We start from the raw sequence: 27,792 nt of genomic DNA on the forward strand, positions 1-27,792 counted from the left end.
TAGTCTAAAGGCGTCAAATCGCATGATCTTGGTGGCCAACTTACCGGTCCATTTCTTGAGATGAATTGTTCTCCGAAGTTTTCCCTCAAAATGGCCATAGAATCGCGAGCTGTGTGGCATGTAGCGCCATCTTGTTGAAACCACATGTCAACCAAGTTCAGTTCTTCCATTTTTGGCAACAAAAAGTTTGTTAGCATCGAACGATAGCGATCGCCATTCACCGTAACGTTGCGTCCAACAGCATCTTTGAAAAAATACGGTCCAATGATTCCACCAGCGTACAAACCACACCAAACAGTGCATTTTTCGGGATGCATGGGCAGTTTTTGAACGGCTTCTGGTTGCTCTTCACTCCAAATGCGGCAATTTTGCTTATTTACGTAGCCATTCAACCAGAAATGAGCCTCATCGCTGAACAAAATTTGTCGATAAAAAAGCGGATTTTCTGCCAACTTTTCTAGGGCCCATTCACTGAAAATTCGACGTTGTGGCAGATCGTAAGTCTATTCATGATGAAATGTCAAAGCATACTGAGCATCTTTCTCTTTGACACCATGTCTGAAATCCCACGTGATCTGTCAAATACTAATGCATGAAAATCCTAACCTCAAAAGAATCACCCTTTATATATCTTCTCCTTTTGGGTGTTGCAAACATATGCACTAACTTATAATACCCTGTTCCACAGTGTGGCGCAGGGTATAAAAAATTTGACAAAATTTTCCATAGAAATAAAATGTGAATACCGTGGTATACCAAAGTATCGTCTGGCCCTGAAACACCTTCGGATAGCAATATTCACTTCCGGAGAAGATATACCAGTTTTTCCAGTTCAAAAATAAAAGTCTTCATAAAATATTCAATCTTCAACCATTGCAATTTTATTAATAGTTAATGGTGTAGGTATTTATACATATTTATTAGGAAATTTACATTTTTTGTCATTACAGCGACAACTAGTTTATAAAGATATATATGTAGGTAGTAAAATACGTAACCAAATCACGTTTGTTGTTATGGCTTCACCATTCAAATAAGAGGAGCATCAGCATCCAAATGATAACTTCGCACCGGTGAAAATCTCAGAGGTGGATATTTAGAGGGTGTTAAATCAAATTCAGATGTAGTTTCGTGCTTATTACGTATTTGGATTATAGAATAGTGCAACCACACAAGTTGAACAAACTTACGCTTCGAGTTACTCATTATACGAAACTCAATACAATATTTGGTACTATTGTAAGCCGTCTCATCGTACACAGAACTTCCTCGCCTGTGGCGGTTGTAAGTTCCTCCCGTGGGATTACTTATGAATTTTGATTGCTGCTTTGCCAACATCACAGTAATTGTGCTACCAAATAGGCGATAATGACCTTTTAATGTATCTGGACGTAATTGCTGCAAATTTTTCAATCTGGTGACACCCTGCTGAGGCTCGTCAGCACTTGTCATCATCAAAACCGTGCCATCCGGTAGAAAACGTATATAGCGATAGTATTCGACCAACTGTACAGGGCGATAGTATTGATCTTGGAAACTATTCTCACCCATGCGTATGTAGGTAGTTTTGCTAATGTAACAACCATTGAATAAAACTCTTTCACGATCTATAAACATTTGTCTCCAACTGCAATATTTCGGTATTATAGCACATTGATTTTCCATTGGGTCTGATTTCTCTGCATCTGAGTGTGTGAGAGTTCCAACATTGTGTCCCCATACCCTATAAAATTTAAAAACAATATCGATATCAATCATAACTTGGTCATTGAAAATCGTCGGAGGAAGATGATAGCGACCCAGCTTTAAAAACTCCGCCGGGCCATTGACATCAAATAAAGCCGACAGTGAACAATGTAGCTAAAGAATTTACTCTAACGCAGAGGGTATCAAAATAATTTTTGTAACCTACAGGGGAAGGGCGCTAATGCCTTTAGCCAGATACCGAACCGCGTGTGACGAAGTATCGAAATACAACGATCGTGGAACTCCAACAACTGTAATAAGCGAAATGAGGTACAATACGTGATTCTGCTCCGACCAAAATGATGGTTGCAATATTACACTTTTAGAGAACTAAAGGTATAACGAGGTGCGATTCGATAGCACCATTAGTGAGTCAGCCTTGGCCGTTACTATACCAAAACAAAAAAGAAATTAGAATCGGATGTGAGAGAGTATTCGGTTTGTTGGGGAATTTAGATATACGTAGGAGAAAATTTCGACTATAGTTCAGCAGAGTCCTTCAGATGGCGACTGTACATGGCTAGACACGAAATTGGTAAATGCATCAAATGGGCGTTGATTCATCAAGATACGAATAGTATCGGACTACACTCAACGATATGTGTCACCATCTGCAGTAGTTCAAGATCTTAATCTTATTCGGTTTCCACTAACGGTACTACAGGACCCAAAGATTAATGTTGAAGATGTATGTGCGGGCACCTTTTGTATATTATGCGGAATACTGTAAAATCATGACCTTTGGTCTCCCAATTGATGACAACTGTAATATACTAAATGGCCAATTTACTGTACTTTTCCGTTAATACAACATTTTTGAAACTTTTTAATAAACAACCCCCCTGTATATAAATTAGAGGTGTGCACGAGACACGTAATTGTCGTGACTCACGCGTGTGTCGTGAGTCACGCTCATGGCAACGGCGTGAGTGTGCGTGAGCGTGATTAACAAACCAAAATGTCGTGCGTGAGCGTGAGTCACGAAAATATTATCTTCGTGAGTGTGCGTGAGTAAAGATTTACGCTCACGAAAATAATCCTGCTCACCAACATAAAACGCATGTTTTCAGACGCGTCGCTAAGGTAAATTACTCAAAAAATTGTTCGTGAGTCACGACATTTTGCGTGAGTCACGATATTTTTCGCGAGTCACGATATTTTTCGTGAGTCACGGTATTTTTCATGAGTCACGGTATTTTTCGTGAGTCACGACATTTTCGTGCGTGAATACAAATTTTCTTTTCGTGAGTGTGCGTGAGTTCTACCAAACAATATCGTGCGTGAGTCCTACCAAACAATATCGTGCGTGAGTGTGCGTGAGTAAGATTTTTCCGTCGTGAGTGTGCGTGAGCGTGAGTAAAATATTACTCACGTGCACACCTCTAATATAAATGGTGTACTACTTACTTTACGCAAGCTGATCGCCATATTTCCTCATCTCGGGCAACCAAATACATTCCTTTGCATACCGCAGCACACTGCTCTAGTGAACGCATATCCAATTGATTTGAGACCACCCAGCGCATTATGTATAACAACAATTCAGAAGGCAATTCGGAAATATGCTTTTCAGTTGTAATAATGCCCGGATCACGACTGCTTACAATTAATTTTCCCTGATGGTTTCGGGACAAATCATTTTGAAATTTCTCATACAAATCATCGATAAGATCCTCTTCGGAATAGTCTGTTATTTCTTTAGCCTCTTGAGTACTGACAATATTGGTACGCAATTCATTCGTTTGCACAGCGCTTTTAAGTTTTTGGTGCTCGTAGTAGGTGAATTCAATATTAGGTTCAATTGCCATTGCCTTACGGTAAAATGGTATGGCATCGTAAACTTTACCACGTTTTTCCAATTCCACAGCTTTGTGAAAATAGTTTTTAGCTAGTGCCTCCTGATCAGCCCCTATAGTAGTGTCGGGTAGTGGACTAACAATATCTTCAGCCTCTTTTGTTGTCATGTCATTTGAATGGGTTTCATCTTCCGGAACTTGTTTTTGTTGTAATTCCTTTTGCCAATTAGTCCGAAAGTCATCTAAAGCGGCGTTGAAGTCCCTTGGCATTGATTGGAATGCCTCCAATGAAGACTCCAGTGATTCATCATCACCGCCCGCGTTGTTCGAATCAACACCCTCTCCACTTGGGTCGGACATTTTTGTAAAGATATTTTTATACCTTGGCGAAGAAGGTAATTTACTTTTCTGACACAAAGCCGTCTAGTTCACGGTCAGTGTATCGGCATATAATAAAAGGAGGGGCGTACTGATGTTGATAGAGGATTGTTGTTAAAATCTTGCTGGGAAATAATTTCGTGGAAACTGTAGAAATGTTGTAGTTTCTGTAGTAGCTTGTGGCCATCATAGGCTTCCAAAAACTTAGACTCGATTTTCTTTTTTCTATACACGGTTTTTTAAGATCAAAAGTAGATGCTTGTATTATTTTCTGATAGTTTGATAATATATAGTTCGTCGCTTATTTCACAGCTACTTTGTTGTAGGTTGAAATTTTTGTTGACCTTTATGATTCCAAATGGTTTATTTGCATTTTCTCGCAATATAAATCGAAATTTTATGGCACAATATTTCTCTACATATATTTAGCACCGGCCCTTTTTCCTATATAGTTTCCCATGACCTTGTTCTGTTTGTTTTGAAAGGACACGCAGAGTAAGGGCCCTTCCACGTTAGATTTTTTGCGTATTTGAATCAGCTGTTAATGTTGACATGACAGAGAGGTGCGCCAGCTGACGACCGCATTGGAATGTATCAACCATGGCTGAATAAAGAGGTTGAATCACGATTACCAAAACAAAAATTTCAATATGTTGTTTACAATTTTAAGAAGTCAAAATCAGCTGATAAAAGAATCGAATGGCATTGGTAAAATTGGCAATTATTTATTCTTTCAATTGGCATGAAAAAATAATTCAAATCCAGAGAAAAGTGAAGGTTCAAATTTAATTGCGTCACCTATGAGTGATTGTGAAGTGGATAATTCATCCGAGGAACGCCGATATGAGGCAAATACGACTACAATACCCACCAAAGTTAAGAATGGAAGTCGGTTAAATTGCTCTTCGCCAGCTATTAACAAAAACAGTTCCTGATACAGTTTAAAAACTGATGTGCATGGTATTTTGGGACTGGAATATGTTATTTTTATTTATTTATTTATTTCAACATATATGTAACAAAGTCTATGAGCCCTAAAAACGTTACAAGAATGAGAGCAATAGCATTACTACTCCAATAAAAAATAAAAAGCTCTTAAAACTATATTATGTAGTATAAAAAAAAAAATAAAATTAAAACTAAATATAAATAAATAAATATGCATTGAACAAAGAATTACATAAAGCAAAAACAATAAACATTAAACAAAATAAAAATTTGATTAAATCTTATAATAAATAAATAAAAATGTGAAAAAGTAAAACTAAATAAATAAAATAAAATAAAAGTTCCTACCATAAAAAATCATACTCGTAACACTCAAGGCATATTAAAGAGGTAAAGTCATGCAATCAGGTGACTAATATCGACATTCATCTTGTCAAAGGCTTTGTTTACGTTTAGTAGGTTTGTTTACATTCTTTGTGTACATAAATATTACAATACAACAACACTACACATACAAAAAATGTCAACTTAAGTGACCTGCCATTTTAGTTTGACTTTCTAAATATCATGGGGTGTACACACGTTTGCTCGTGACTTTACCTTTAATTAATATGCCTTGCGTAACACTCTACTATATTAAAATAAAAAAGAGACAAACCAAGCTATGCAATTAAAAAAGATCAAAATATTTAAATATCATTTAACATTGCGTATTCATAAAGTTTATGCTTGTATGTTTTGGGAACCAAGTTGAAGGTCAAGATACTAAAGACATCTTTGAACAATTCTCCAGGTATGACCCAATAAACACAAACGTTTGTTAAATTAAATGCTAAATTTCAACAATTTTTCAAACATTTTTTCAAAGGATTAGGGTAATATTCAAGTTGAGAAATTGTTGAGAAAATCGCGTTCTCAACAAAAAACAGACATTACCCTCAACAGTGAAATTCAACACATTAGCAATAATATCTCAAGTGTTATCCTCAAATTGAAATGCATCGCTACTCAAAAATTTGTCAAACAATTTTCGATGCGAGTCAAATTCAAAATTAACATCGTTGCAAATACTTTTCAACCTAAATTTGTATGAATGATATCCCCACTTCAAATTGAAAGTCAAAGCCAAAATTCTATGAATTTTCTATAATTTATTCATTTTCATCAAAATAAAATATATAATAATACACTACACTACATAATACACTACCCCTGCCAGCATTTCAAAGTTCCATTTCAACCTCATCGTTACCACAGACTCGTAAATGTCACTTCAACCATCATGAAAAGGTACATCAAAAAGTACATGCAAGTAATTTGCCATCCCTACTGTTAAAAAAGCCATTTTTTTGTGAAACGCCAAGCGCAACCAGCTTGTTATATTTTAATTAAATAAAAACGAAAATAAAGTTCTGAAAACATAGATTATACGCTTAAAATTGTGAAAGGTATATTGGTGAACAATTTGGTGATTTTCCAAATGGAATAAAGTGATTGTTTTTCAGATATTTTACAGACACGCTGCCTCCATGGAATAAAAACACTGGTTGATAGACGCAGCAACATGTAACTCGCTACTTGTAACTCAACATCATTAATGCCAAAAATTATGTTAAATGTAATGTGATAGTGGTATAAATGTTATATTTTTAAGAATTTGTAAATGTTTAATCAAATTAATAAATATCTAAACAAACGTGTTTTACTCGACCACAATGATTCTTTTACAACTATCTTAAAATGCACTTTTTCTGATTGTTTGGAGGGTCCCTTATTGGCGTCGTTCTAAATTGATCTATAAAGGCACCTAATAATTGCACTCATGCGAAACATTTTTGTAGTAACTTGGCGTGGTACAACTTCTCAATAGTGACGGCGCTTTTCCGACGAGTTTTTGATGTCGTATATGATTGTTTTCGACGTAGTGGGGATTCTCAAAAGAGTCCCCAAATTCAAAAAATGTTGGCAGGGACAATACAAATTGATAAATAAAAATCTTATTAAACATTTCAACAAATAAGAACAAAAAAAAACAAACAACAAAACTTTAAATATCTTAAACATTATTAGTAAACACTTTTGCATTGATAGTTCGATTTCCTTCCTTTTGGTGTCATAAAACAGCATTAATATTTATTAACATGCGGGCAATTTGAAATTAGGAACGTACTGGACCGCGTGTTAGAATTGATTTCCAGCAGAAGGAATTCACAAAATATCCATTTTTAACTGATAATAGCATATGAATTAAACTGACGATGTGATGCACATTTTCATCCAGAAGTTGTTGATTTCAACAATTTGTCGTTTTTAACAACTTTAATTGGTTGCACTTGTAATGTTTCTGGAAACTTTTTCTTGTCGATAAGCCACTCATTTTTCATTGGTCAGCTTCTTAATGTTTGCAAGAATGTAGCATCCAAAGATTTTAGTTTACTGCAAAGAGATTTAAATTTAGTGTCTTCTCTAAAGTGTTGATTTAATTTTTCATATTGACGTACCAATTATTATAAACTATTTGAAGCATTTCCAGTTAATTGTCCACCATTTTTTCATCGGTCAGCTAAATGCTTTAATGTTTTCAAGAACGTAGAATCTATAATTTTAGTTTTCTGCAAAGAGATATACATTTAGTGACTTCCTTAAAGTTTTATTTCATTTTTTATTTTCACTTACCTATTTTTATAAACTATTTGGTTATTTGTCCAAAATTTTCCATTTTTTAATTTCTTGCAATTGACCACGAACTTCGTTGCACAAATAAGTATTGAAAACCACATGGTTTTTTCGTTGCATTTTAGGGTAGTGTTTTGTCAAAGTTTTCTCATATTATCTTCAACACCTTTTCAAAGATTTCGTCAACATTTTGGCAAATTGGAAGTAATTCGCAAACAATTTGAAGATGTATTGAAGATGAGCTATTTCAAGTCAAGTTGAATTTATGTTGAAAATTATATTTACCCTCAAACTGAAAAGTTGTTGCATTTGAAAAACGCTCATCCTGTGTTTATTGGGGAATGACTGATTTGGTTTCAGATGCATTTGCTATGCAGTGTCATGTGGAGAGCTGCAACCACCATAAACATATGATTTTGTCATCTTAACATTTTGTCGAAATAAAAAAATTTTATCATATGGGCCCATGATTTAAACTTCTTGTTCGGCCATGGAAATAAAATTGAATGCTCCAACTTAATTCAAGATGTTTGAAACTAAAGTTCGTAATTTTTCTAACCTTTTCAATGGTGTAAAGGCCGGCATGCACCTCTAGCCGAAATATCCGCTACCTATAAGGGCCTGTTCGAAATCGAAACTTTTTACTAGCATTGGTAAAAATTTGACGTAAATCGAGGTGAGTATAATTTCACTAGCCAAGGGGGCTAGTAAGAAATTTGACATTTATTGAAAATTCTTGACATTTACGACATCACTAGGCTAGGCATGTTTTGATTATATCAAAACGAACAAAAAGTATTTTTATTAGTACACCAAATTAGCAATTGTTTTTTTTTACCATAGTAAATTGATATCTAAAAAGTTTCGGTTTCGAACAGGCCCTACATTGCTATATAAAGGGTGATTTGTTAAGAGCTTGATAACTTTTAAAAAAAAAAAACGCTTAAAATTTGCAAAATCTCATCGGTTCTTTATTTGAAACGTTAGATTGGTCCATGACATTTACTTTTTGAAGATAATTTCATTTAAATGTTGACCGCGGCAGCGTCTTAGGTGGTCCATTCGGAAAGTCCAATTTTGGGCAACTTTTTCGAGCATTTCGGCCGGAATAGCCCGAATTTCTTCGGAAATGTTGTCTTCCAAAGCTGGAATAGTTGCTGGCTTATTTCTGTAGACTTTAGACTTGACGTAGCCCCACAAAAAATAGTCTAAAGGCGTCAAATCGCATGATCTTGGTGGCCAACTTACCGGTCCATTTCTTGAGATGAATTGTTCTCCGAAGTTTTCCCTCAAAATGGCCATAGAATCGCGAGCTGTGTGGCATGTAGCGCCATCTTGTTGAAACCACATGTCAACCAAGTTCAGTTCTTCCATTTTTGGCAACAAAAAGTTTGTTAGCATCGAACGATAGCGATCGCCATTCACCGTAACGTTGCGTCCAACAGCATCTTTGAAAAAATACGGTCCAATGATTCCACCAGCGTACAAACCACACCAAACAGTGCATTTTTCGGGATGCATGGGCAGTTCTTGAACGGCTTCTGGTTGCTCTTCACTCCAAATGCGGCAATTTTGCTTATTTACGTAGCCATTCAACCAGAAATGAGCCTCATCGCTGAACAAAATTTGTCGATAAAAAAGCGGATTTTCTGCCAACTTTTCTAGGGCCCATTCACTGAAAATTCGACGTTGTGGCAGATCGTAAGTCTATTCATGATGAAATGTCAAAGCATACTGAGCATCTTTCTCTTTGACACCATGTCTGAAATCCCACGTGATCTGTCAAATACTAATGCATGAAAATCCTAACCTCAAAAGAATCACCCTTTATTTGCGAATTCCATGAGGCGTTATTATCGATTGTTTACATTTTGCTCCCATAAAAATACATTGCATACTGAGCTCAAGACACGGAAATTTAGTTTGTTTGCGAATAAAGGACTTTGATATCCTACAGTCAATACAAACGATTGTCCTACGTTAACAAAACATAAACCTTTCGTAATGCGCTTTACAGACTATCAGTTATTCCGGACGGAATCCCTGCCAGCATTTTCATCCTCATCGCTACCACAGTCTCGTAAATGTCACCACAACCATCGCGAACTGTGATGGGGGAAGCATATCAAAAAGTACAAAATGTACATGAAAGTATTTTGCCATCACTACTGTTAGAAGAGCCATTTTATTTTTTGTGAAACGCCAAGCGCAACCAGCTTGTTATATTTTATTTAAATAAAAACGAAAATAAAATGCTGAAAACATAGTTATTACGCTTAACATTGTGAAAAGTAAATTGGTGAACAATTTTTGACTTTCCAAATGGAATAAAGTGATAGTTTTTCAAATATTTTTCCAGACACGCTGCCTCCATTGGGAATAAAAGTACTGGCTGATAGACGCTACAACATTTAACTTACAACTTGTAACTCAACATCAATCTCTTATTAATGCATAAAAATGTGTTAAATGTGATGTGATAGCCGTATAAATGTTATATTTATGAGAATTTATAAATGTTTCATAAAATTAATAAACATCTAAACAATCGTGTTTTATTTGACCACAATGATTCTTTTACAACTATCTTAAAATGCACTTTGTCTGATTGTTTGAAGGGGCTCTTATCGGCGTCCTTCTAAATGTATCCAGAAGGGCTCCTAATAATTGCACTCATGCGATACTTTTTTGTAGTAACTTGGCGTGGTACAACTTCTCAATAGTGACGGCGATTTCCCGAGAAGTTTTAGATATCGTATACGACTGTTTTCGACGTAGTGGGGATTCTCGGAAGCGCCCCCAAATTCAAAAAATTTTGGCTGGGATGTCGGTGTTTGTAAAGAATCTTAAGGGCACATTATACGGTCGGATAAACCCTGCGACACAACACGTTGAGGCGACAAATCCGGTAGTATAAGGCCATGTTCGCGTGTTGCGGGGACGTGTTGGTATAAAATCAAAACAACTTTGATTTTTTCCGGTTGGGAGGCACAAATCTTCACGTGTAAGGGCCGGTATGCACCTCTAGCGAAATTTTCGGTAGCAAAAATTTATTTAAGTCTACAACGAAAAAAACAGGGCTGTGTACATAAATTTTAAACCAGCTAATCGCTTTTAAAAATTGTTAATATATGTTCCAAATATTCCTCAAATAAATTGTTTATTATTTACAGACCTTTTAAAACTTTTACGCACACAATGATTGTAATAAATTAAATGTTTGCTGCCAAAATATGCTTTTGACAACCCTGTTATTTTCATTAGAGGTGCGTACCAGCTTACAAAATTGAACGCTACCGAAAATTTCGTTAGCATAAATAGCAATGCATTTCTTATGGGAATGAAATTTTTCGCTGGAGGTGCATACCGGCCTTAAGGGGATGTTCGCCAAACATTAGCAAAAACAAATTTATTTTCATAATTAAAACAAGCATTTCTGGGATGAAATTAATGAGGGATCGCTAATTCGGCTTGGAATTTTTATTGTTTCTTCCATTTTTACTAAAAAATGGCTTTACACCTAACTTTTCGTCCACCTTCATTGTTTGTGTTTATGCTTCTTCTTATTTCTTCATGTTGTTATCATAATTGTTCGTACAGTGTGAGGGTAAAACTTGAACAAACACAAATAGGCGAACCTCTGTCGTAGTGTTTATCCGACCGTCTAAGGTCCGCTTTACAGTGTGCCGGATCGATTGCGAGGACTAAATAATCGGTAAATGTATTAATGATCCCATAAACATGCAGCAGTATCGATTATGCCTTCGGACTTAACTTATAATGTGTCCAATATGTGGGATATGTTCGACACGAGCACTGTCGTCCGGAATAACTGATAGTCTGTAAGGCGCATTAACATAGCCCACATTACATTTACAAACCGTTGCACTTTCATTTCTAGGTCGGTATTATGAAAACCAGTTGAAAACCTGATGGTTACTTATTTTTAATAATTAAAAATATAATTGAAAACGAATATATTCCTGTTAAATCTTGACAAAATATAGGAGAGAATGATCATTCGCATCAATTTAGTAAAACTATTTGCATTATAATAAATTTTATCAGCATGTCGCGAACAAACCTTCTGTCATTCGACTGTCATTTCTTTTCGAATAGTAGTTCATCAATCGAAAACTGCCGTTATTTTATTTTCGTCCAAAAGGCATTCTGGAAAAGAGAATTGCCAGCATACGATGCCAGGTAAATAAATATACATGTAGAAATTTTAGAGGCTTTAAAACAATTTTGGTTATAAGGAATTTCTTTATATTTCAGCTATTAAACGCGATGCAACCAACCCATCTACGGCACCACATTCGTATACGGTTAAAGTGGTAAAGAAACGTTTGCCACTGACTGTTGATATGGTGAATGAAGCCCTAGTGGAATTGCACTCGAGTAAAGGGATAAGCTTGCAAAAATTATTCACTCATATTGCTGGTAAATATGTAATAACATTGAGCAATGTCCGTAAAGCTCTTATAAAGAAACAATTAAATGTGCTAAAAGATACGAAGGATATTGTTAGCTTATCTGGTAAAGGTATAGGAGGACGACTTAAACTGGCTAACATTAAAGAATTCCGTTTGAAATTTTCGCAATCTTCCAAATCAAAAAAGTCCAAATCTAACAAAAGTGAGAAAGAAAATATTGAAGACACTGAAACGAGATTTGAAGATAATACAACAATGTCTACAAAGTTGGGAGACTTCAGTGCTATAACAATTAAACCAATGAAGAAAAGATCATCAGTGTTTGATACGCCTCCGCTCGGATCTATGCAGGATAAATCACCAATGGGATATGATACCTATAATGCTACTCCAACGAGACATTCATTGCCATTTAAAAAAAAGAAACTTGCTGATGTTTTCTGATATGATGGATACTCGCTTTCGTCGTTTATTTGGTTTGTTTGGAAATATTTTTATTTACTTTATAAAGAACATTCAGCAACATTCGGAATATTCATTTAAATTTTGGGATAAACTTTTCTACTCTTATTTCCTTATTCTACTCTTATACCCTTATTTCATTTATAATTTAAGAAAATCTTATTCGATTTCAGAAAACCCAAAAAAAAAAAAAAATTGAAATATATACCTGTCATCGTATATTTTGTAAGAAGAATTTGTCAGTTTTTTTCTTTGTGTATTTTTGTTATTATGTTTAAATTTACGTTTTCATGTTGTATTTATAAATATTTTTATATTATATAATAAAAATATTTGTTATAAATATCGAAGTATCGTTTTTCCTTAATTTATCTAATTTTCATTAATATTTCGTTATATTATTGTAAATTTAGAAAAATATGTATCTTAACAGTGTGAATATAAATAATATATTTTCTTTAATGCTTTATTGAGAATTGCTGCTTTTATGCAAGTTACTAAAATAAGTTTATTTTGTATATAAATTATGAAATAAAAAACTATTTAAGTTCTAAACAAATTTCTTTTTCAAGGGTTAATGATTGAAGTATTTTTTTCCTATATAGAGCGGAATAAAAGTAAATTCGGAAAATTATTTGTACAAATGCATACGTTGTTTCCTATATGCACATAAGGGAATCCTACTACTAAGGTGGGATGTGTCGATTGGCCGAGCTAGAAAATTTCTCTGTTGGGGCTTAGACCGCAGGAAATTAGAAATTTTCGACTCAAAAATTTTAAACGAAAAAATGGCGTTATTGGTAAATTTATACGTGATTAATTTTTATTGAGAGGGGATAATCCACCGCTGAAAAACTTTTTGATGCTTGGTTGAAATTGGGATTGAAACCACGACCCTGTGTATGCAAGGTGGGCATGCCAATCATTGCACCACGGTGGCTCCCAATTCATTTCTTACAACAAGCCCAGTCGTCACATAGTTTAGAGCAATGCCTTATGCTTCGAAGAAAGCGAATGGAGATGGGGACTGTTGACCCGTAAAGGCGAGGACTAAGGTCGAGTTTAGCCGCGATTTGATTTGATTTATTTATTTTAAAGACCTGTACAACAAGAATAGTAGATTCTTATAATTAGAGTACAGGAAAGATTATCCGATGTTTGTATAATTACATAGAAAAAACTTAAAAGTAGTTGGAAAATAATAATACTAATAACATAATTTCGAAGTTAAAAAACAAACGAAAAGTAAATTTAAATCAGTAGAAAGTATAAAATTGTACGTCTTTGACGCAAATTTTGATATAGTTTCATGGGGAATACCCCAAATCAACCTTAAAGGAGGGTATTAAGTCCTATGTTTAATAAATAAAATAATGATATAAATATGCATCACAATATGAGCAGCTACCAACGATCTACAGTATATGTATTTATAGACAAGTAAAGAAAGTTCGAAGACGGACCATTATTATACCATTCACAACATTGTGGACCAAAATTATTGCTACCATCTCAAATCCTTTAAATTTGTTGCGAGCTATATAAAGGTTTATATTCCCATATGCATAAATTTGAATCTGAACCGATTTAGACATAATTGTATAAACTTCTACAAAATCTATGTACTTAAAATTTGAATCGAACATTATGGGACGAAACACAATTTTAGTAAAAACCAAATAAGGACAGTGAAGTCGGGCGGGGCCGACAATTTCAACTGCTAAAATTTCAACTCGAAAACCGAACATAGTACTTACCTTTAGAGTGTATCAATGAGAGTCAGTAAGAAATAAAATTTTGAGAAAATTTTCTATAGATATAAAATGTTGACAAAATTTTATATAGATATAAAATTTTGACAAAATTTTATATAGAAATAAAATTTTGACCAAAAAATCTAAAGAAAAAAATGTTGACAAAGATTTTATAGAAATAAAATTTTGAAAAAATTTTCTATAGAAATAAAATTTTGACAAAATTTTCTATAGAATTAAATGTTTGAAAGAATTTTCTGCCAATATTCGACATATGTATGTATATAGGAATATGGTCTTAAAAAAAATTTAAAAAATAAATAATATTTCAAATAAATTGTTATGGTGGTGCGCCTTAAGGTGGATCGTTTCAGCCAATGATCTCTGTAATTGGAAGTTGCTTTTCATTTACAGTCATGCCGTACATTGATCGAATTAATAATGCAATGGAAACTAATTCGCGTAAACACTTGCTTAGTTACAAAAATGTGAAGTGTTTCAAAAAATTTAGTTTAGCCGGAGTCGGAGTCGAGCAAAATTTTTACGACTCCAACTCTAGCAATATCTTCAGACTCCGACTTCACAGCCCTGGTTATGCTGCTTTAACATTTTTTATAATTTAAGTGGCTAAACTCGAACTTAATAAGGTGGGTAATACCCTCCTAGTGGCACCAGGTCGCGTTTTCGAAGCTAAAGGCTGGCGTAACTCGGTTTGACTCAGAGTTACAACAATTTTGTTCATAACAGAAATTTAAAATAAGCTATCGTTTGTGATTTTTGTATTTATTATTTACCGTTCTCGAGTTATGGCTCAATACTTCAACTTTTTGGCCAAAAAATTAGTTTTTTTCAAATTTTGAGCGACGAGCGGCACGTGTTAACGTCGTTTAATCGGGCTCAAATTTTGGCTATCCCAATATCTGGAAAGGGAATTCGTTTGTGGAGTTAAGGCGAACAAGATTCCGACATTTTTTTGCTCCATATAAGTTGCGGTCACTCTAGTGGGTATTAAGGCGGTCGGAAATTCAAAACATACATTTTGGACCGAATTTAAAACCACACCCGAGATTTGTTAGGGACAGCAGAAAAGTCTGCTAAAGCAGCAAAAAGTTTGGTGAAAAAGGGAAAGCAGTCACTGTTTGCTGAAATAGCAAACATTGTCTGCTATTTTTTAACCCCGATTAACACAATTAAAACAATATTTTATGAATATCTATAGTATTTGCCAAAAAATCTGATTATTTATAAAATTGAGACATAACAGCAAACAAAATGTCTGCTGATCTTATTTAGGAGCTTGTAACATATGCAAAAACTGTACCAAAAACTGCTTTTGGTTCTTAAATATGCTTTGGCGGAAAATTTCTAACTAGATTTATAAATTGTTGTTCGTTAGAACGCGAAGTACAAAAATATAACAACAGACATCGACTGCTGTTTTTAGCAGAATTTTTTCTAAGAGTGCAGAGTGTTAGTTTTTATGTACGTAGTTAAAAGCTGAAAATGTCGAACACGTATGATCCTAATATCGTATATTCGATACTTGTTATGACATTTCCCCTCTGCCTCTTTTATTGTTTTTATTTTTTTTTTTGTTAAATACCATGTTTGTTTAGAAATCAAAAGAAATGTAAAGAACAAGAATATTTTTATTAGCTATTCATTCACTTAAAAACCAAAACAATACAACAGTCTGCAAAAATAAAAACAATTTTGATTTTGATTCGTTTGGGATGAATGAAATACAAAACAAAACAACTACGAGGAAACTACCAACTACCAATAAAATGGTTGATGAAGCATTCATGGAATGCAAAGCACGCAAAGGTTATTACTTTTAATTTATTTACTTCATATTACCATTATATATATATATATTATATTACATAGGTATTACATTACGTGGCATATACACTTATATCGCAAGCAAATATGCCATTGTCTTAACCAAACAGAGAGAAACATTAATTAAAAAATATCTGACAACATTAAGAGAATCGGAGCAAATTTTTAATACAACCGGAAAAGGATTTTCTGGCCACATGAAACTCTTAAACAAAAGAAATTTTGAAAAGTATGTTCGTGGTAAAATCAAACATAAGGAAACTGTAAAGAAACCCGTTGACGTACTGGAAAGTGTAAGCGTTAATCAAGTTTTACCACCAAGTCAAGTTTATGAGATGGTAGAAGAGACTAGTGCCGGGCGTTTAAATATCAATCAAATAAATAGGCCCGTAGTTAGGGTTAGAGCTATACAGCGAATTTGCCAAGAAGAATTGGATAGCCCAATGGCACCCACTCATATATCAACACCTATTAGTCGCAATAATTTTCCCCTTGCGCCTCGTAAATCGAAGACAAGTCAATTGTACTCTGTGACCACATCTAATGATGGTACACCGCGATCATCAAATTCGACCACAAGAACACGTCGAATCATGAGTGAAAATAATGAAGAAATGTCTTAGGTTTTGTTTAACGAGTTTGTAATCTAGTCAACTGTAGTAAAATATATGGACTTTCCTATAATTTTCTAATATTGCTCTCCAATTGTTATCATTTATTGTATGTAGCATGGATGTGTATGTAATTATTATGGCTAAATAATTCTTATTTATATATTTATTTCATCTTATGTATATAAATATTTATAATCACGTATTTTTAAGTATTACTAAAGTATTATTAATTAGTAATTAGAAGGTCATTAAAAATAAAATGTAGATGTATGTTATATACTTCTTTATTCAACATATATTAATACTTGTGTTTAAAAATATTCGGAACATCATAGTTTTAGGTATCGTTTTTCATTTTTTGGAAGTTAAAAACATACTGGGTTCAATTCCAGTTCCGATGTAAAGGTGGGTACTAGGGTTGCCATTCGGGATCGATTTTTATAAATCCAGGGATTCGGGATTTCAAAATATAGAATGCCGGGACTTTCAGGGATTTTTTTTCTGGATCCCGAAATTTTCGGGATTTTTTAAATATTTTCAGTGATAAAAATCTATATTTGTTGTAAATTAAGTCAATTTAGTTTAATTCAGTTTTATTGACAAAATAACATAAGAGTAATTTAACCCTGGACAGTCATCCTTCGTCAAAATGACGACGCATAATTTCAATTTCGATCTAAAATGTATTTTAGTCGATTGGGAAATGATAAATTTAAGCTATACTAATTAAACTATTTTATGAATTTTTATTGTATACTAATTAAAAACATATTGAATAAGAAAATATTCTCAAATTTTGTTCTCATTTTTGCTCAAAATGCAAATTATAGCGTCTTGAAATATGCCGTAGTCAAAATGACGAAGGATGACGTTAGTGTACAAAAAATAAGGATGACTTTCCAGGGTTAAAAAAGCCATTTCAAATTGCTATCACATTTAACGAACACTTTGTCAAACTAAACAACATCAAGCAAAGAAACACAAAAATATGATACAAATAAATTAAAAAGCTATTTCATATCGCTAACTTAAGATGAGTACTATGTCCGTATATTTCACCAAAACACTAAATTAAAAGTACAAAAATCTATATGAAGACGATTATATTTATAAAATGTCTTGCGAAATAATGAATGGAAAAGATCTAAGGAATTGATTGTGAACCATTTTGTATTTATAATTTAATTAAATTAAAAAAGTAACCGTGAAAATAAGCGGGTTTTCAGCTTGAAAACTGAACATAGTACTCAGCTTTAAGGTGTGTACTATGTTCGGTTTTTTACCAAAACACTAAATTAAAAGTAGAAAAATATATATGAAGATTATTTTTTATCAAGTCTTGTCAAATAATGGATGGGAAAGATGTAAGGAATTGAATGCGTATCATTTTATATTTCTAAATTAATTTAAAAAAGTAACCGTGAAAATAAGCTGGTTTTCAGCTTGAAAACTCAACATAGTACTCAGCTTTACATAGCAAAAAATTTTAAGGATTTTTCGTCCTCTTGTGTTAATCCTTTGGTACTTCATCGTTTTAAGTAACTTCTTAAAAATATCAAACCATACAAATTTTTATCAGATAAACGCGATCTTGTCATATCGTCGACGGACCTTTTATCATTGCTTTTTATTTCATATAGCTAAGTACTTGTTCAGTTTTCAAGCTGAAAACCCGCTTATTTTCACGGTTACTTTTTTAATTTAATTAAATTATAAATACAAAATGGTTCACAATCAATTCCTTAGATCTTTTCCATTCATTATTTCGGAAGACTTTTTATAAACATAATCGTCTTCATATAGATTTTTGTACTTTTAATTTAGTGTTTTGGTGAAAAATACGAACATAGTACTCACCTTATGGCAAGAATTCCATTTCACATAAACTCATTGTTCAAAGGAGGACCTTATCGTTTACTTCTATTTTTGATGAAATTGTCCTTTTTATAGTATACCTCATGTATAATAAATTCTTACTCAAGGTGTAATATAAATGTCTATTGTAGGGTGTCGATCAGAGGTATGACACTTTACAACAACAAAGAGAACAGCGAATAGGTAGACAAACCATCTCACTGACTTACACATACATATGCACAAATAGTTATACTCATTGTAACGGTTCCTTTCCAGTCTCCTCTCACCGCTGGTTAGAGTTTGATGAATTTGTAAAAGAAGACAAGGAGGGAGTTGTTAACAAGAGTCGATAGAGAAATCGTGTACGGTCGTTTCAACTAGTTTAGTGTTAAATGAAACATTGTTAAAATTACCAAATATTCATATCCACATCGCCATCGTAATTTAATTAATAATAAACTATGAATTATAACGTTTAAGAAAACGTCCGTCTTTTCATTGGGTAAATCTGGGTGAGATCCTACAAATTTGGGGGCTCAACCGGGATCCCACAAAAACATTTACCCCTGAAGTGACATTGGAAATTCATGGCAGTGAATAGTGGATATAAAAAAAAAAAACTCTGTTTGTTGTTCGCCAAAACACATAAATTAATACAGTGGAAAAAATAGAGTGGGAAAAATACTTTTTTACAAATACGAGATGGTGCATAAAAATAATTGAACTAGACGATATAAACATAAAAACTTGAGTTGTTTGAATATAAAAACATATTTATGGAAAATATAAGTGGTGTCTAAAACTGTGGAGTTACAAAAATTTCAATGCATAATTAAGTGATTTTGAACTGAAAAATTATGTAATAAAGACCGTGCATTTTTGAAGAACATTGTGAAAGAGGAATAAGAAAATCCGTTATGATTTCGATGATTGCAAAATTGTGGAAGAAATTTGCATAAAAGAGGACAGAAAAAATCCGCTAAGATTTCGATGTCATTCGTGTGAAGACAATCGAGAAAAAGTGCAGTGAAGCGAATTAGAGGAAAGCACAAAGCAACGAGTGCCAGAGTTGTGCAGTTGTGAGAGTAAACGGTCAAGCGAGAGATCGTTCGAGTGAGCAGAGCAGAGAAGGAGAAAGCGTCAAAGGAGATATTTTGTATAGAGATGAGTACAATTGTTTTGATGTATGTTCCTTTAATATTTGATTTCTCTTGTGAATAATTTATAAGTATTAAGAGAGTGAATTAGAGGAATGAATTTTGAGTATCAATGAGAGTAAATAAGTGTGAGAGGTTATTTTTAATAAATTAAAGAGATTGAAGTAAATAAAATTAAATTGAAATTCCAATTCAATTATTAGAGAATAATTTGATCGTGAAATATTCTGTTAGTTAACGAGAAAATATTTTGTGAGAAACGACCTTACACTTGAGAATGTTATTGCGCGATATTTTAGTAATGACTGTTGAGGAGCTTAGGGCTCAAGCACAGGAGTTAGGTCTTGATGCCACTGGTGCAAAAACTGATTTACAAGAACGTCTTATTCGACATTACAGTCCTCCTATAGACATAGATAGGGCCTCTGACGTTAGCGACGCAGCCTCTGAAGCCGCGGAGACAGTGGTAGGAGCAGAACAGTCTCGTTTCACTTTAAAAGATATTGAAGACTCTTTATCTAAATTTTCGGGTGAAGGAAGTCCCGATATCAAAACATGGGTTCAAGAATTCGAAGATTGTGCTCACATTTTAAAGTGGAATGACCTTCAGAAATATATTTACGCAAAACAGCTGTTGACAGGAGCAGCCAGAACCTTCGTGCGCAGTCAATCGAACGTAAGGGACTGGGGTGTTCTTAGAAAAATTTTGCAAAATGAATTTGGTGCTACTATGTCGTACATGAGTGTCCATAAATTATTGGAGAATAGAAGAAAGAGACCAGATGAGAGTTATCGCCAATATTTATACAGTTTGATGGAAATTGGCCATTCTATAAAATTAGACGAAAATAGTGTTATTGAGTACTTCGTCCAGGGAGTACCAGACTCCAGCGCCAACAAAGCCGTCTTGTATCAGGCAACCACGATAGCGGAGTTGAAAGAGAAAATCGTCGTATATGAGAAAATTAGTACTACGACAAAACCGAGTAAGTAGCCAGACCACGATATGAAAAGAATTCGACGCAAAATATGAAACCTGAGAATTTGGTACGCTGTTACAAGTGTGGCGAAATGGGTCATATGTCGAAGGGGTGTCCGTCCAAAGATTTGAAGTGTTTCAAGTGCAAAGGGTTTGGGCATAAGTCGTACGAATGCCCATCTGCAAAAAAAGAAGAAGCACCCAGGACTGAGAGCAGAAACGTACACACGTTGACAAATGAAGTAGCAGGATCTCCTAGAAGAATTTTTAAGGACGTGTTGATCTACGGGAAGAGTGTATCGGCATTGATAGATACAGGCAGTGATCTCAGCCTTTTGCGATACGATACTCTACTGAACCTGTGTGATGTTGATGTTGAGCCTGAGAAGAGAATACTTAGTGGTATAGGTGGTAGAAATATTACCACTATAGGCTTTGTTAAGACATTGGTGAAATTGGATGCAGAGAGACTGGATATAGTTTTCTATATAGTCAAGGAAAGTGATATATTGTACGATGCGGTTATAGGCAATGACGTTTTGCATAAAATAGATTTGATTATTGATTCAAAAGGCGCTCGGTTTAGAGGTAAAGTAGAGGCTGTTAGTACATACGAGCGAAGTATTTTATCAGTTGATATGGAGAAAACTCAAGACACCGATTTGTCGGAAATAGCAACCAAAGAGAGTGAGGCGAACCCATCTCGAGATTTGAACGTCAATTCAATTCCCGAGCTTGGTGTTGAGTTTCGAGCTATAATTAATTCGATGTCATATGAGAAAGTTACCGATAGAGATCCAGATTTGAGTCATTTGGTACCGGAGTTGAGAAAGAAAGTTCAGAGTTCGATTTTCCATTATAAACCAGAGAGGCCTGAAAAATACCCGGTAGAAATGAAAATAGTTTTATTGGATGAAATTCCAGTGACTAGTCGTCCGAGAAGAGTGCCATATGTAGAGCAGCAACTAATTGACAGCCAAATCCAAGAATGGTTAAAGGAGGGTATTATTAGACCTAGTTGTTCGGAGTATTGCTCGCCAGTTGTTTTGGTGTCAAAAAAAGATGGGTCGAAGAGACTTTGCTGCGATTATCGGCGTTTAAATCAGAAGATTGTGCGTGATAATTTTCCAACTGCGGTGATTGACGATGTGGTACAGAGACTACAGGAAGCAAAGGTGTATACGACAATCGACTTAAAAAATGGTTCCTTCCATGTACCCGTAGCGGAAGAATCTAAGAAGTATACATCATTCGTGACCCCTAGCGGTCAGTTTGAATTTCAATTCGTGCCATTTGGGTTGACTAACTCACCTGCAGTATTTTGTCGATATATATCTACAGTGTTCCACGAGTTAATAAGGGATGGCACAATTATCGTTTACATGGATGACATAGTTATCCCTTCAGTAGATGAGACAGAGGGTGTGGAGAAATTGAAAAGAGTACTGCGAGTCGCGTCGTTAAACGGGATGCAGGTTAAGTGGAGTAAATGTCAATTTCTGCGACGCAAGATTATTTTCTTAGGATACGTTATTCAAAATTCATCCATATCACCAACAGAGGAGAAAATAAAGGCAATTAGAAATTACCCCGTGCCATCAAGTGTAAAAGGTGTTCAACGTTTTTTGGGCATGGCTTCATTTTTCCGTCGGTTCATAAAAGATTACGCATTGATAGCTAAGCCATTGACGGATCTTTTACGGAAAAATTCTGTGTTCAAAATGGGGGATAAAGAGTTGTTAGCGGTTGAACAGTTGAAAATGGCGTTATCCAGTGATTCTGTGTTGCGACTATACAACCCTAAAGCGGAAACAGAAATACATACAGACGCTAGCAAGTACGGTTATGGTGGTGTACTTTTGCAGAGAGATTCGGAGGACCAGTGTTTGCACCCTGTTGAATTCATGAGCCGCAAAACAACAACATATGAGGAAAAATATCATTCTTATGAGTTGGAGGTGTTGGCCATCATTGAAGCTCTCAAAAAGTGGCGCGTGTATGTCTTAGGAGTCAAAATAAAAATTGTGACAGATTGTAATGCTGTGGCAATGACTATGAAAAAAGAAGATGTACCAGCTCGCATTTCAAGATGGGCGATGTTTTTACAAGAGTTCGATTATACTATTGAACATCGTGCTGGGACCAAAATGAGGCATGTCGATGCACTGAGCCGATTTGCTTGTTTGATGATAAATGATACACTACAACATCGTATCCAAAAAGCCCAAGAGTGTGATGATTGGGTTAGAGCCGTGAGGAAAATTTTAGAGAAAAGCGATTATGAAGATTATTTTATGGAATATGGAGTACTTTACAAGGATGTGGCGAAGCAGCTGATTGTAATTCCAGAGAGTATGGAAAAGGAGATTATTGAAATAGCTCATCGCCAGGGCCATTTTTCTGTAAAGAAGACGATGGATGTCGTAGAAAAGGAGTTTTATATTCCGAAGCTGGAAACAAAAGCGAGTTCTGTTGTGAAAAATTGTATCGAGTGCATCATCACCGATGCTAAATTGGGCAAGAAAGAGGGGTTGCTTCAACCGATCGGTAAATCGGACAAACCGCTGGTGACGTATCACATCGACCATGTTGGACCATTAGAGACGACGAAGAAGAGATACAATCACATATTGGTTGTAGTTGACGCATTTTCCAAATTTGTGTGGCTTTATCCAACAAAAAGTACGGGAAGCAACGAAGTGGTAGAGAGGCTACAAAAACAATCTTTTATTTTTGGAAATCCGCAGAGAATTATTTCTGATAGGGGTAGTGCTTTTACATCTAACCAGTTTAGAGAGTACTGTGAACAAGAAAATATCCAACATCTACTTATTGCGACAGGAGTTCCAAGAGGTAACGGTCAAGTGGAGCGCATGAACAGAATAATTGTGCCCATGTTAGCCAAAATGTGTGCAGAGAAACCTGATTTATGGTATCGTTATGTGGAACGTGTACAACAAATTGTTAATAATACCCCATCACGAAGCACTGGAAACACCCCATTCAAGATTTTAACTGGAGTCAACATGAGAACGAAGAACGATCTTGAGATTCAGAGAATGCTGGAAGAATTATCCTTGGAAGAATTGCAACAAGAACGAGATGAAATTCGGAATGAAGCTAGACGGAAGATTTTAGAAATTCAAGCCGAGAATAAAAAGGGATTTGATAAGAATCGTATTCCTGGTCGTGAATATAAAGTTGGAGACCTGGTAGCCATTAAGCGAACCCAGTATGGAACAGGTATGAAATTGCGACCGAAATTCCTCGGTCCATATAAGATCACATCAAAGTTGAACCATGATAGATATGAAGTCGAGAAGGTCGGAGAAGGTGAAGGTACGAGACGATGCCATACCGTATTAGAATATATGAAGCCATGGTGTTCGGCTTCGGGGGCGAAGCAACGTCAGGAGGGCCGAATGTAGGGTGTCGATCAGAGGTATGACACTTTACAACAACAAAGAGAACAGCGAATAGGTAGACAAACCATCTCACTGACTTACACATACATATGCACAAATAGTTATACTCATTGTAACGGTTCCTTTCCAGTCTCCTCTCACCGCTGGTTAGAGTTTGATGAATTTGTAAAAGAAGACAAGGAGGGAGTTGTTAACAAGAGTCGATAGAGAAATCGTGTACGGTCGTTTCAACTAGTTTAGTGTTAAATGAAACATTGTTAAAATTACCAAATATTCATATCCACATCGCCATCGTAATTTAATTAATAATAAACTATGAATTATAACGTTTAAGAAAACGTCCGTCTTTTCATTGGGTAAATCTGGGTGAGATCCTACACTATTAACTCAATTTGTCGGGTATGAAATCTAAGGGCCGTTTGCAGTGAATGGAGACTCCAATTTATTAATAAATGATGCTAAAAAGCCACAAATTTAACAAATTGGAATAAGTTTTTCGGGATCCCGAAAAATCTAGAGATTCTAAATAAAGAATACTGGGATTAGTGATTAATCACGGGTTTATGCCGGGTGACAGCCATAGTGGGTATTAAGTTCGAGTTTAGCCGCTAAAATCGCTAAAGTGAAAACTAAATCAGTAAAAAAGGTATAACATTAAAAATATTTGTTGCAAATAGCCCAAAGCAAAATTTCAAAAAGTTTTTATTTTTTAAACTGGATTAATTAAGAAAAGTAATCCTGAGAAAATGGCGATTTTAGCGGCTAAACTCGAACTTAATACCCACCTTGTATCATGCGTAAAAGGCTTCTATTTTATCAAGGCATATTAATTAAACCTTTAATTAATATGCCTTGATAGTGGGTATTAAGTTCGAGTTTAGCCGCTAAAATCGCAAAAGTGAAAACTAAATAAGTAAAAAAGGCATAACATTAAAAATATTTGTTGCAACCCTGCCAGCATTTCAAAGTTCCATTTCAACCTCATCGTTACCACAGACTCGTAAATGTCACTTCAACCATCATGAAAAGGTACATCAAAAAGTACATGCAAGTAATTTGCCATCCCTACTGTTAAAAAAGCCATTTTTTTTGTGAAACGCCAAGCGCAACCAGCTTGTTATATTTTAATTAAATGAAAACGAAAATAAAGTTCTGAAAACATAGATTATACGCTTAAAATTGTGAAAGGTATATTGGTGAACAATTTGGTGATTTTCCAAATGGAATAAAGTGATTGTTTTTCAGATATTTTACAGACACGCTGCCTCCATGGAATAAAAACACTGGTTGATAGACGCAGCAACATGTAACTCGCTACTTGTAACTCAACATCATCATTAATGCCAAAAATTATGTTAAATGTAATGTGATAGTGGTATAAATGTTATATTTTTAAGAATTTGTAAATGTTTAATCAAATTAATAAATATCTAAACAAACGTGTTTTACTCGACCACAATGATTCTTTTACAACTATCTTAAAATGCACTTTTTCTGATTGTTTGGAGGGTCCCTTATTGGCGTCGTTCTAAATTGATCTATAAAGGCACCTAATAATTGCACTCATGCGAAACATTTTTGTAGTAACTTCGCGTGGTACAACTTCTCAATAGTGACGGCGCTTTTCCGACGAGTTTTTGATGTCGTATATGATTGTTTTCGACGTAGTGGGGATTCTCAAAAGAGTCCCCAAATTCAAAAAATGTTGGCAGGGAAATAGCCCAAAGCAAATTTTCAAAAAGTTTTTATTTTTTAAACTGGATTAATTAAGAAAAGTAATCGTGAAGAAATGGCGATTTTAGCGGCTAAACTCGAACTTAATACCCACCTTGTATCATTCATAAAAGGATTCTATTTTAAATAATAGAAACGCATTTCCCTTTGGCTTTTCAATTGACTTTTTGGTTGTTTCATTATTACTGAGACTACCTTGAATATATGGCAGAAATTTCGATACCGAATATATTTGTTAAACGGTTACTTGCTTCATCTTACATCACTATTGTTTTGACAAAAAGAGTCTGTGTTTTGTTTATAAGCGGATGGGTCTAAATTTGGCATAGATTATTTTAAATAAATCTCAATTACCATGGCTGAAGTACGTGAAATAACCATTGTGGTAAAATGGAGTGGTAAAGAATATCCCATAACAGATTTAACGGACCAGGATACTGTAGCTGTGCTACGTCATGAAATATACAAATTGACCCAGGTTCGACCCGATCGCCAAAAGCTATTAAATTTAAAATACAAAGGTATATGTGTATATGTATCACATATGTATATATTGTGGCAAGTTTAAAGCTTTATTCAATATATTCATTGGTTTGCAGGAAAGCCGGCCGAGGAAAATTTAAAATTGGGTAATTTGGAATTGAAACCTAATTTTAAAGTAATGATGGTTGGTTCGACTGAAGCAGACATTGAGGATGCATGTCAAAAACCTGATGATATTGGTGAGGTCATCGATGACTTGGATGATAATGAAGAAGAAGAGTCCTTGCAAAACTCTGCCATATATTTGGCAAAAATACAAAAGCGTATTAAGGACTACACCATAACCGAATTAAATCCCCCGAGGCCAGACAAGCATTTGCTAGTATTAGATATTGATTACACTCTATTCGATCATCGGTCTTCGGCTGAGACAGGAGGTGAACTGATGCGGCCATATTTACACGAATTTCTTACATGTGCCTATGAATACTATGACATTGTCATTTGGTCGGCAACTGGTATGCGTTGGATAGAGGAGAAAATGAAATTGCTGGGAGTTTCTAATCACCCTGCGTACAAAATAATGTTCTATTTAGATTCACATGCCATGATTTCGGTCCATACGCCCGATCGTGGTGTCATAGATGTTAAACCTTTAGGTGTCATCTGGGGTTTATATCCCCAATACTCAGCGGCTAATACAATTATGTTTGACGATATACGACGAAACTTCCTTATGAATCCTCGTTCAGGCTTGAGAATAAGGCCTTTTCGACAAGCCCATCTTAATCGTAGCACAGACCGAGAACTGCTAAAATTATCGAAATATTTGAAGGATATTGCCATAAATTGTAAGGATTTTTCCAAATTGAATCATCGCAAATGGGAACACTATGATCCTCGTAAATAGTATTTGCTTATGTATTTGGGAAAGTAATGTACTTTTCTTCGAATACAAAAATTGCTTGATTAAGTGCTCTTAAAGGTAAACAAAAACAAAGCCATTCAATTTCAATTTAATGGTAACTTATTCTCACTTAATTGGAATGTTTCAGGTAAGACATTTTAAAGAGACAACACACCTACAAACACACACACTCACACAAATACAAAACGAAAGCCCGAAATATTGGAAATAAATGAAAATCAAATGACAAGATAAAATATATGCGTATTATTTTCCACGAACGCCGTGATTACTCGAACATAGATAAAATTCTATTCGTTAAGAATAGCCTTAGAAATAAGTATGGTAATAAGTTCAGCCTGGACGAACCCCTCACCAACAATATAGGTAAGATTTTGCCGCAGAAAAGCTTCAATAATAACACTAGTTTGCACTGAAAATGTACACTTGATGAGAGTCGACTTTTCTTATGTATTTTGATCTGCCGGATTCGAAAAAAATGCTTAAAAATTTTTTATGGAACAGTTTTTGGGATATCCCGTTATTTTTAGTTTTCGCCCCTTTTTTCACTAAACAAATTATATTTCGAGTTAGA

General features: G+C 34.7%; 4 protein-coding genes and 4 long non-coding RNA genes across 10 annotated transcripts; 6 read left to right on the forward strand and 2 right to left on the reverse strand.

The window, feature by feature from the left end:
- Nucleotides 1-858: 858 nt before the first annotated feature.
- On the reverse strand, nucleotides 859-4,449 carry LOC142221879 (F-box only protein 9). Its single transcript, XM_075291736.1, has 2 exons — nucleotides 3,154-4,449; nucleotides 859-1,723 (listed from the first exon to the last, which is right to left on the reverse strand). Exons 1-2 carry the CDS (start codon nucleotides 3,900-3,902, stop codon nucleotides 1,030-1,032), a joined length of 1,443 nt encoding a protein of 480 aa, XP_075147851.1. The 5' UTR covers nucleotides 3,903-4,449; the 3' UTR covers nucleotides 859-1,029.
- A 1,636-nt stretch (nucleotides 4,450-6,085) lies between these two features.
- LOC142242477 (uncharacterized) lies at nucleotides 6,086-6,584 on the forward strand. Its single transcript, XR_012724118.1, has 2 exons — nucleotides 6,086-6,316; nucleotides 6,374-6,584. It is a non-coding gene; the product is annotated as an uncharacterized LOC142242477 (long non-coding RNA).
- A 380-nt stretch (nucleotides 6,585-6,964) lies between these two features.
- LOC142242482 (uncharacterized) lies at nucleotides 6,965-7,856 on the reverse strand. The gene is made up of 3 exons (XR_012724120.1): nucleotides 7,545-7,856; nucleotides 7,370-7,480; nucleotides 6,965-7,304 (listed from the first exon to the last, which is right to left on the reverse strand). It is a non-coding gene; the product is annotated as an uncharacterized LOC142242482 (long non-coding RNA).
- Nucleotides 7,857-9,671: 1,815 nt separating this feature from the next.
- Nucleotides 9,672-10,113, forward strand: LOC142242489 (uncharacterized). Its single transcript, XR_012724122.1, has 2 exons — nucleotides 9,672-9,835; nucleotides 9,904-10,113. It is a non-coding gene; the product is annotated as an uncharacterized LOC142242489 (long non-coding RNA).
- Nucleotides 10,114-11,593: 1,480 nt separating this feature from the next.
- On the forward strand, nucleotides 11,594-13,001 carry LOC142242494 (uncharacterized). 2 transcript variants are annotated; one of them, XM_075314062.1, is made up of 2 exons: nucleotides 11,594-11,747; nucleotides 11,823-13,001. In XM_075314062.1, exons 1-2 carry the CDS (start codon nucleotides 11,741-11,743, stop codon nucleotides 12,422-12,424), a joined length of 609 nt encoding a protein of 202 aa, XP_075170177.1. In that variant the 5' UTR covers nucleotides 11,594-11,740; the 3' UTR covers nucleotides 12,425-13,001. The 2 variants fall into 2 exon arrangements, with proteins under 2 accessions (XP_075170177.1, XP_075170187.1); XM_075314072.1 differs by having other exon boundaries at nucleotides 11,626-11,747; nucleotides 11,804-13,001.
- A 2,785-nt stretch (nucleotides 13,002-15,786) lies between these two features.
- LOC142242502 (uncharacterized) lies at nucleotides 15,787-16,957 on the forward strand. The gene is made up of 2 exons (XM_075314086.1): nucleotides 15,787-16,023; nucleotides 16,087-16,957. Exons 1-2 carry the CDS (start codon nucleotides 15,930-15,932, stop codon nucleotides 16,662-16,664), a joined length of 672 nt encoding a protein of 223 aa, XP_075170201.1. The 5' UTR covers nucleotides 15,787-15,929; the 3' UTR covers nucleotides 16,665-16,957.
- Nucleotides 16,958-25,036: 8,079 nt separating this feature from the next.
- Nucleotides 25,037-25,532, forward strand: LOC142242505 (uncharacterized). Its single transcript, XR_012724126.1, has 2 exons — nucleotides 25,037-25,261; nucleotides 25,319-25,532. It is a non-coding gene; the product is annotated as an uncharacterized LOC142242505 (long non-coding RNA).
- A 541-nt stretch (nucleotides 25,533-26,073) lies between these two features.
- Nucleotides 26,074-27,454, forward strand: Ublcp1 (Ubiquitin-like domain-containing C-terminal domain phosphatase 1). Of its 2 annotated transcripts, XR_012718219.1 has the most exons (3): nucleotides 26,074-26,328; nucleotides 26,407-27,275; nucleotides 27,346-27,454. XR_012718219.1 is itself a non-coding variant. In XM_075291737.1 (2 exons), exons 1-2 carry the CDS (start codon nucleotides 26,163-26,165, stop codon nucleotides 27,198-27,200), a joined length of 960 nt encoding a protein of 319 aa, XP_075147852.1. In that variant the 5' UTR covers nucleotides 26,074-26,162; the 3' UTR covers nucleotides 27,201-27,454. The 2 variants fall into 2 exon arrangements, 1 of the variants encoding a protein (XP_075147852.1); XM_075291737.1 differs by having other exon boundaries at nucleotides 26,407-27,454.
- Nucleotides 27,455-27,792: the final 338 nt, after the last annotated feature.

Source organism: Haematobia irritans, chromosome 1 (assembly GCF_050003625.1).
Source record: "Haematobia irritans isolate KBUSLIRL chromosome 1, ASM5000362v1, whole genome shotgun sequence".
Taxonomy (NCBI): Eukaryota; Metazoa; Arthropoda; class Insecta; order Diptera; family Muscidae; genus Haematobia; species Haematobia irritans.